This window comes from Cicer arietinum, chromosome 7 (genome assembly GCF_000331145.2).
Source record: "Cicer arietinum cultivar CDC Frontier isolate Library 1 chromosome 7, Cicar.CDCFrontier_v2.0, whole genome shotgun sequence".
In the NCBI taxonomy this organism is placed as follows: domain Eukaryota; kingdom Viridiplantae; phylum Streptophyta; class Magnoliopsida; order Fabales; family Fabaceae; genus Cicer; species Cicer arietinum.
This window is the reverse complement of record NC_021166.2, coordinates 17,892,432-17,903,030: the sequence shown is the minus strand read 5'-3', so window position 1 is coordinate 17,903,030 and position 10,599 is coordinate 17,892,432. Positions and strand designations below refer to the sequence as shown.

Below are 10,599 nucleotides of genomic sequence, written 5' to 3'. Positions count from 1 at the left end.
TATATGATTTATCAAGTAACAATTTATCTGATTTATCAGGTAATAATTTATATGATTTACCAAGATTATGTTATCTACTATTAGGTAATATTTTATATGATTTATTAGGTAACAATTTATCAGTTTTAGTGACAACAACAAATTAATAAATACAGCACCTAAGACAACAATCACTCAGTAGAAATGGACGCAGAGTAGAGGAGGGTACAATGAGAAGAGGGTGCAGAGTAGAGGAGGGTTTGTAGGTTTAGGAAGATAATATATTAAATATGTTTTTATTTATTTAAAGGAAATGATTTTTATCAAATACGCATCACTTTATAGCGCTTATAAACAAAGCGTTTTAAAAGATCATGTAATTATGTGAAAACGCTACATTTTACGACACTTATATACAAAGCGCTCTAAAAGCGCTATAAACATAATGTGGGAGCGCTATATTTTACAGCGCTTGTATACAAAACGCTCTAAAAAGCGCTGTAAACATTATGTGAGAGCACTAAATTTTATAGCGCTTATATCCAAAGTGCTCTAAAAGCGCTATAAACATTATGTGAAACCGCTATATGACCCTACAACGGCGCTTTCAGCAAAAGCGTTGTAAACATTATGACCCTACAACAGCGTTTCTGCAAAATCGCTTGTCAGAAAAGCATTGTTGTATCTTCCGTTAATTTTAAAATACTATACAACAACGCTTTTAATTAAAAAATGTTGTAAAATACTATTTTTAGCGTAGTGGATTATATTGGTCGTTGCGATGGCATTGCACCGTGAAATAATTTTATATTTATACAATTTGTATTAAAAAAATCTATAATTATTATAATTCTTTACCTTACACCTTTTTTGATGACACATACAAAATTATTTTTGTCTAATAACTTTGACTTAGTAGTATTATTATATTTTTAAAAAATTGAATAAGTATTTTTGTAGTAGATATAATCATAAAAAAAAGTATTATAAAAATAGTAGATAGACAACCCAATTAATCAGCCATGAATAAGTTAAATTTCCGACAAAGATCAATTAAATATAACTTATTATCTAAAATATTATATAGTATTTTATTACAATTATTAAAGTGAAAATTCAGTATAACAAAAAACCCTATCCTAGTAAATTCTTTATAAATATGTATTTGTATTCACTTTGACAATTCGTCTGCGGCGCTTCTCTAAAACAACAATCTTTGTTCCCTCTTTTTCTTCTATTGTTATCTTGTTTTCGCAGAATTATATCTATTTATATTTTTAATTATATAAAATATGTGCTCACATATCAATTCTTATAATTGAATTGATTATATGTCTCGTACCCACATCTATACTTTGATACTCATTATACTAAAACAATTACTGTTTACATGGAAATCTAAGGTAATTCCTCTTGTGTCGCCATTTATTGCATATATATTTTAGTAGGTATAATATTTGTTCCTATTTAATTTTGAGTTGGTTGTTTCCACCAGATCCAGGAGCGAAGCAATGTTCAATTTATATTTGACACAACTCTTGACGACTGTGATTTCTTTGATTAAATACAGGTAATCTGATATACATAAATCTCATCTATTTTTATCAATGTAAATAATTTGCATTGTTGCTTTTATTTGGATTATTAATTTCAAACTATTATTTATTTGAAATTTTTCTATTTTTTCATTGATGACATGATTTACTGATATGCAAATGATGTTGTATATATCTTTCCATACGATATACATATTTTTACTACGTATATAATTCATATTTTAAGTAGTAATTTTCGCATAAAGGGGTGAATTATAAACACTGTTGTTTTATTTGATTTATAATCACTATCTTTATTTTTGGTTAGATTTATAATTGGTGTATTATGTAATTCAAATTCAATCCTTTTGATAATTTTAGTATAAATTTTTGTTTAAATATAAATTATTGAACACAATATTTGAAATAAATATTTTTTATAGGGATGGTTCTGACCACACCACTACACTATTCTTTTAGGGACATTTGAAATAAATATTACTTTTTTGTATGACTAAAAATGTAACTTGTTTATTTATTTTTTCAAATCTGGATATTAAAAGCATAGGTATAAGGTTTTTCAAACTCGTTTCTATGAGTTGTTTGTTTTGATTCAATCTTTTATTTGATTATTTTTACGGTAATTAATTCAATTTTGTTATAAATAATCACTTTCTTCAATGAAAAAAAAAAGAGATAAAATACTTCCATTTGTAATATGCCATTTTTTTTTGTCTTACTCATTTTTTTTTGTAATATGGTGTGGATTATTGGATTTTGATAGGTTTTCATTGTTGAACTTGATTTTTACCAAGGATTTTGTTATTGACCAAATTTCTTTATAATAGGTAGTATGGATTTTACTAACAGATGATTTCATACAATTCCATCAAAGCATAAGGTTTGTTCTCTAGAGATGATGATCAATTATGGAGCATACTTCAACAATTTAGTTAAAGTGTTCCTCTAAAGCATTTTGTGTCATCTATGTCAAAGTGAACGGCCAAAAATTGCTTTGTTTCATGATTTACATACCATTGGAACCACAAAAAGTTGTGCAACATTCTTCTTAGTGCTTTAATGTATCCATCATGAATTATTATGAACACATCAAAATTCACCATAGGTATATTGAAGATGTTAGTGCATAACGTAGTTAGATCTAAGATAAAGAGAAGAGTCACAACTTTCTAGGCTCCATTATATGTATACCATTGCCACTATAGTAAGGCTCATAAAAGTTCTTACCAAAATCTCATAGTGAATGCCTGGCCATTCTATTATTTGCTAGTTAAAAATTATTCTTCTTAATGTCTAAATGTATTCGACATGAAGTTTTATGTAATATTATACACTATAAAAATGTTATAAAAAAGTTGAACTTAGTGCTTACCGGAATCAGACCAACTCCTTACCAACTGAATAAACATTCACCATAAAAAAGTAAATAAAAATAAAAAATAAAAATAAAAATAAAAATAAAAATAAATAAATAAACTCGCATTATAATCTGAATCTTAATTTTTATATTAACATTTTCTCGATTTTAATCTTAATATTAATTTTTATCTTTATCAATATAATAAATAAATTGCTTTTAGCATCTTTTGATCATATGATCCATCTTTAAAAATATATTATAATTTCGTATACGAATGAAAAAAGATATTATAAAGTTTGAAAGATATATACACATATCATTAGTAGCTAAGACGATAAAAGTTTATAAAGATGTTACATTTGAGATGATAAGTAGTTAGTTAGTTAGTTACGAAAATAAATATCTGAAATTGTAAAATTATATAAAAACAAACTTTTTGAAGCACATGAGCCTAGAAAGGAGGAGATATTGAGGAAGTTAAGTCAAAAATAGGAAGGAAAGCAATGTTGCGATACTTGGCGGGAGAGATATAACAACTAACAACTAACAACTAACTATTAACAATGCCGCCTTTTTGTTTCCTTTTGTGAGATTTGAAGCCTCTTATAGCTATTATGGTTAAGAAAATATCAGAACTAGAACTATCTAGATCCCTATATTTAGCTCTTCTATATATATATATATGTATATATATATAACACCTTCTCCCTTTCAAATCCAACAACAACTCCTTCATTCGTTATAATCTTTCCTTATTATTTCATCTTCAATTCAAACAGCCACAATGGTGGTGGGAATGCCAATTACCATGCAAGCAGGAAGCTCCGGTTACCTCGAGATGCATCCTGATCGCAAAATTTCCATGTTCCAAAACCCTTACATTCTTGGAACCACATTTGCCGCCGGAATTGGTGGTCTTCTATTTGGCTACGATACAGGTATGTAACTGGGTCTCAAAGTAAGTTTAAAATTTGGACTACTAGTACACTGAGATTCAATTCATATATAATTAATGCAGGTGTGATATCTGGTGCACTTTTGTATATAAAAGAGGATTTTGAGATGGTGAGGAATAGTAGCTTTATTCAAGAGTTAATTGTTGGGATGGCGTTGTTGGGGGCAATATTCGGTGCTGCCATGGGGGGTGTGATTAACGATGCTTGGGGGCGTAAAACAGCAACTATTATTGCAGACATAAACTTCATAGTTGGATCACTTATAATGGCAGCAGCCCCAAATCCATATGTAATAATAGCGGGTCGGTTACTTGTTGGTTTGGGTGTGGGTATGGCATCTGTTACTGCACCTGTTTATATAGCTGAAGCATCTCCAACTGAAATTAGAGGTGGATTAGTTAGTGCTAATACACTTATGGTTACTGGTGGACAGTTTCTTTCTTTTGTTGTCAATTATGGTTTGACAAGAGTTCCTGGGACATGGCGATGGATGCTTGCTCTTGCTGGTACCCCTGCTGTTGTTCAACTTCTTCTCATGTCTTTTCTCCCTGAATCCCCTAGATGGCTTTACATGAAGAATAGGAAAGAAGAAGCCACTCTTGTACTTTCTAAGATATACTCATCGCCTAGATTGGAAGACGAGATCCAAATTTTGGAAGATAACTTGGAGAAAGAAAGCAAGAGACAAGTGAAAGTTCAATACACTGATGTTTTCAAGTTTAAAGAAATCAGACTGGCATTCATTTGTGGTGCTGGACTTCAAGCATTTCAACAGTTTGCTGGTATCAGCATTGTGATGTATTACAGTCCTACAATCATTCAGATGGCTGGATTCAAATCCAATCAAGCGGCTCTCTTTCTTTCACTTTTTGTCTCTGGTATGAATGCTGCAGGAACGGTTCTTGGTATTTACCTTGTCGATCATTTGGGGAGGAAAAAGCTTGCTCTTGCTAGTTTATCAGGTGTCGTTGGAGCATTGACACTTCTGTCTGCAGCATGTTATATTATTGGACAGGGTAACACAAATCACTTGTTTGGTTGGCTTGCTGTTTTCGGATTGGCCTTGTATATTGCTTTCTTTGCACCTGGAATGGGTCCGATACCTTGGACTGTTAACTCTGAGATTTATCCTGAAGAGTATAGAGGTATGTGTGGTGGAATGTCTGCCACTGTTAATTGGATTTGCAGTGTCATAATGTCTACTAGCTTCCTTTCTGTTGTTGATGCTATTGGACTTGGTCAGAGTTTCATGGTTATCTTGGTTGTGTCTGTTGTTGCTATTGGTTTTGTGATCTTCTACATGCCAGAGACTAAAGGTTTGACGTTTGAAGAAGTTACAACTCTATGGAAGGAGAGAGCTTATGGGAAGAACTACAACAAAGAAAGTCATGCTGAGCAAGCAACTTCAACTAACTGAAATGAAATGAAATCTTCTTCCATATCTTTACATAAGTTTCTTTAGTTTATTTATTTGTTTGTTTGTTTATGAGTGAGAGGTGGAGAGTGATTCATGCTCCAAGGCTTTGATATTTTTCTTTTAAGTCTTAGAAATTTGTATTTAGTACAAAAATAAATAAATTTATGTACATTCCGAATATGTATGCTTGCAGATTGACACTGAGTACTCCAAAACTTCATTTAAAATTAACTTATTCATGTTTTAGGAAATGCATCATGACTTCACCGATTATTACTTGAAAATTTACCAAAATCTTGAGTTAACGACTTTTTAATTAACAATTTACCTCAAGATACCAGCAATCTGTCAATATACTATACTAGATATTAACTCCCATTTCCCAGCTTATCTATAAAATATAAAAACTCTCATGTGCTCCAATTAGAGATGATATCAGATTTCTATTATCACGACCCAAAAATTGTACGCTGTGATCGTCGCACAAGCTATACTCCTAACCTGACAAATCAATCAACATTAACAATTAGACAATTAAATAGTTCTAAATAAAATTATGTTTCAAACTGTTAACTCAGTATCCTCTGTATCTTCAACGTTTCCAACTTCATAAAATTATGTTTCAAACTGTTAACTCAGTCACAATATGAAGGGGTAAGTCAAAAAGACTTAGTGAGGAGACAACAACCACCACCAAGTAGAAGGGAAACACAAAAAGGCACGAATAATTATTTTACAATCTTGTGGGAATTATGTTAAACAATGCTATTTAAAATATAGATAATTCTCAAGTAAAATATACACATAATAAAATTATTAAACTTATAATTTAGCCGTTTAGGAAGAAATATCTAAAATGGAGTTCATACAGAAGTGAAATAAAAATTAGCAACGTCAAAAATATCATAAAAAATTAAACAAGTAAAAACATAATTTTTTTGGATCCAACAGGCAACTACATCTCATTATTAGCCCTCTCCTCCTAAGGATGATCTTTATCTTAGGGGCGGCTCCATCTAACTGATAACGTTCTCTTCTCAATCTCGAAATGCATCATAGCACATCAATTAGGGAGTTTACATCTCGTTGATAGCCCTCACCTCATAAGGATGAAATCTTTCATATGAGCGACTCCATCTAACGGTTAACTCTTCCCAATCAAAACGATATAACTAGGTGAACCTAAACCCTAAAGTTTAGTTAACAGTAGGAAAACATAAAAGTCCTTTAAATCTACACTAAACACAAATAAGATTTTTAAACAAAATTACATTTTTTTTTTCTTCTAGAGATTCTATATTTGCATTAGAGTTGTGTATTTACCTCAAAGTCTCAATAAACAACTTTCAAAAAATGGTACCCTTGTCCTTTCTTATAGCACAAACCTTAACTCAAAATTCTACTAAAAATTTCACTAAATAAAACTATTATATATATGTACACACACGTCAGTGTGTATAAAAAAATGAGAATTTTATAAAGACAACAATATCTTTACTCGCATCCCAAATTAGTATGCTCCATCACAAAACATAACACCTACATTATGAGAAAAAAGATAAGTAAGTTGATTAATTAATTGATCTTTTAGAAATGGCTACATGTATTTCCGCGTAACAATTTACAATGTCCATGAATTGTGCAGAGGGTATTATCAAATCTTACTTTCACAGTTCGCATTGTATCTTCATTATTGCAATAGTAACAAAAAGACAAAAAGAAAATAGGCTCTCCAAGAAAAGTCATTACATGATAGAGGCTCCGAAAGGCCGTTATAGATGCTCTCATAGTAGTCTGCCACTCTCAATATATACTATTTAGGACCCGAGGAACGTCACACGGAATGCACTGAATACGACCAAACTGTCAAAGACATCGCTCCAGCATAAATGAGACTGAGACTCCACCACATCAAATATAACCGGAGAACATCAAAGTCAATGCAAACACATGATTAGCTCGATCATCATCATATGGTGTAAACACTACATCATTGAGCAACAAAACATCAAGTCTCCACCGATATGTCATCAGTCCACCTTCAACTGCGTGTTTTGCAGTCCACCTACATGCTCCTAGAAAATGTGCAGGAACCGCTGATAGCATTTCAACAATTGTAATGAATTGTTGCAAGTAATAATTAAAACAGTAATGCCGAGTGTCAAACTCAAGGATTGTGTTTTACTATTGAGTTGTATTTAATTACTAAAATTAAACAAAAAGTTTCGAAATTGATTGAAATAATATTTAAAATTAACAACAGTAATAAAATTGATCATTTTTTATACGAAAATGTAATGGATGAGTTTCACTTCAAATTCAACCTTGGTGTCTAATTTGATCCTAGTTACTGAATTCTTTTATTGAATTATTAGAGAAATCTCTTTATTATTCTTGCCCTAATATCTTAGTAACAAAACCTTGGATGAAATCTTTCATATGAGCGACTCCGTCTAACGGTTAACTATTTCCAATTAAAATAATATATACCAATCGAGGAGAGGTTGAAAAGTAGAGGTATATACGTATCATTACATTGTAGTATTGCATAAAGTCTTGAAAGGAAATGAATTGAACAAATTGAAAAGAAAGTTTGGGAGATAGGGTACCAACAGAGGAGAGGTTGAATAGGATGCGGTCCAATATTTATATTGTATACATTGAAAAATGTGTTTTAAGGCACATTTTTAAGATGTATCAATCAACCACGTTATTCTTGTCACATACATTAAAAATCAATTTTTTTGTTGCCATTTTGGTATTCATTCACAACAACACAAGACCCAATCCACAAGAATAATGGTTTTTGTTGTTATATAATATGCACCGCTAATATTTTTTTTAATCTTCATGATATGTAGATAGAGCAACAAGGTGAATAAAAAAGAAAAGGAGTCGTAGACGAAAAGGAGAGAGCACATGTATAGTTAAAAGAGCCTTTTAATCTCAACCATTTGCTAAGATTTAATGTTCAAGATATAATGCTTTCATCTCTCACACTAAAAGTTCCTCACACTTTAACATGAATAAATAAAACAAATTTGCAATTCTTGTGTTATTATGTAATGCATCAATTACTTCACAACTTTGGTAGTAGTGTTGATGAGGACATAGAAAAAATAATCAAGAAAGGAAGTATAAAGAATATTCAAGGTCTTGGAAATCCAACGACAAGAGTAATGTTAAAGAAGACAAGCAAGACACTAAATAACTTGATATTCACTTTATTTAAAACAAATTGAACTCATGAAGTATTGACACTACAAGAAATCCCCTCATTTGTGGCCAACTTTACAAATATTTTGTGGCCGAAAAAACCCTCACAAATTAGTGACCGAAAAAGCGCTCACAAATACAAAAATTGAAATTGGTCATTATTTGTGACTGAAAAAGCCATCACAAAAGCTTAAAAATGTAGGTGGATTTTGTGGCTGCCTAAGCCCTCACAAAATCACAACATTGTGATTTTGTGAGGGCTTAGACAGCCACAAAATCCACCTAAATTTTTAAGATTTTTGTGAGGGCTTTTTCAGCCACAAAATCAACCATTTGTGAGGGTAAAGGCTGCCACAAAATCCCAAAGTGACGTTACCTTTTGTGGCTGCAAAGGCCGCCACAAAAGCCTGAGCCGTTACCTTTTGTGGCTGCAAAGGCCGCCACAAAATCCCAAAGTGACGTTGCCATTTGTGGCCGCCCAGGCCGCCACAAATGCTTATAGTCGTTACCTTTTGTGTCTGCAAAGGCCGCCACAAACTCCAAAAGGACCGTTGCCATTTGTGGCCGCCCAAGCCGCCACAAACACATGCCTTTCTAACCGTTTTGGCCGCCACAAAAGACATATATCCGTTGCTCATTGTGGCTGCTTTGGCCGCCACAAAGGATCAACCAAATTCTATAAATATCACTCAACTCCTTCATCGTTTTTCACTTCTACCTTGTCTCTACAAAAATTATTCCTCCAAGCTTGCTTGAATTTTGGTAAGTTTATATTATATATTTAGTGTAGTACCCCAATTTTGTCCATTTTTTTTTAAAATAAATCAAAAAGGAAAAAATATATTAAAAAATGAAGTAAATATATTTACAATAAGTAGGCTCATCAATTTACAATGCCAAACCAAGTTATAATTTTTAAATTACAATCAAATTGCAACCATAAATATTAAATCAAATTAAATTACAATAAGATTTAAACCAAAATAAATTAAGCCTTTGGCTCTGTTTTGTTGCTGCCTTTTTGTTTCAGATGCAGTGTCGTTGACCTTTGCTTTGTAACTAATTAGAGAAACATAAAAACATAATTTATAAGTCAGTATTTGTACACATTATGCAGAGCTAAATGACAAATTTTTGAGTTTTAAAAAAAGAAACTAAAAGACAAATAAAAGCTCAGCAATGAACAGATCAGAACAAATAATCTAAAATTATGAAGACATCAAAGGTGTAGAAAAATGCAGATGATGAGCAAAGCAATCAAAACATCAAACATGAAATTGATGGAGAAGGACCAAGGCAGGCAAAGAAAGCAACTAAACATATCAAAAACTCTATAAAAACACCTTATCAATTTAAAAAATGAGGATCTGGAGATTAACTCTACTAAAAAAATACACTTAAAAAGAAGGAAAAAGGAAATAAATCAGAAGGAGTTTTTAGTAACAAACAACAAACACGAAATATTCACGAAATATTAAGGTATTTTTTTCTTCCTGTACAATATGTATCTTCCTATTTATCATCATCATCAACATCACTCTTTTATTTAAAAAATGTAATTTTTTTTATTTAATGAACGAAAACAATTAAAAATCCGAACCTGATGTTGTCTTCTTCGTGGTTGCCATTGTCATCGTCGGCACCGTCACCATCGCCGAAGTTGCCGTCGCCGTTGGCGCTAAGGTCGTCATTGGCGTTATGGTCGCCATCACTATTTCCTTGTTCCTCTTCATTTTCCTTTTGTTCGATTGATGCATCTATCCATATTTTCCCTTCTATTTTCAAAACAGAGAATGAAACAAGGAAGAAGACAAGGTTTTGTTGTTTGTTTATTTCCTGTTTCCCGAGCACCCCCCTCTAATTAGGGTTTTCTGTTTTAAACTTTGTTTTTTTGTTTAAGTTAGTTTGGGCTTGGGACTCCTTACTACTATTAATTTTAATCTAAGCCCATATGTAACTCAATCCATTTAAATCCATTCTTTTTTATTTTACTAATCTCAACCCATTTTTATTTTACTAATCTCAACCCATTTAAATTTTACTAATCTCAACTCATTTTTATTTTACTAATCTCAACCCATTTTTATTTTACTAATCTCAACTCATTTAAATTTT

The 10,599-nt window shown here is 31.6% G+C and overlaps 1 protein-coding gene across 1 annotated transcript; it reads left to right on the top strand.

Moving 5' to 3' along the window:
* Positions 1-3,623: 3,623 nt before the first annotated feature.
* On the top strand, positions 3,624-5,509 carry LOC101490919 (inositol transporter 1-like). The gene is made up of 2 exons (XM_004516762.4): positions 3,624-3,833; positions 3,914-5,509. The coding sequence occupies exons 1-2, from the start codon at positions 3,680-3,682 to the stop codon at positions 5,266-5,268; spliced, it is 1,509 nt and encodes a 502-aa protein (XP_004516819.1). The 5' UTR covers positions 3,624-3,679; the 3' UTR covers positions 5,269-5,509.
* The last annotated feature ends 5,090 nt before the right edge of the window (positions 5,510-10,599 follow it).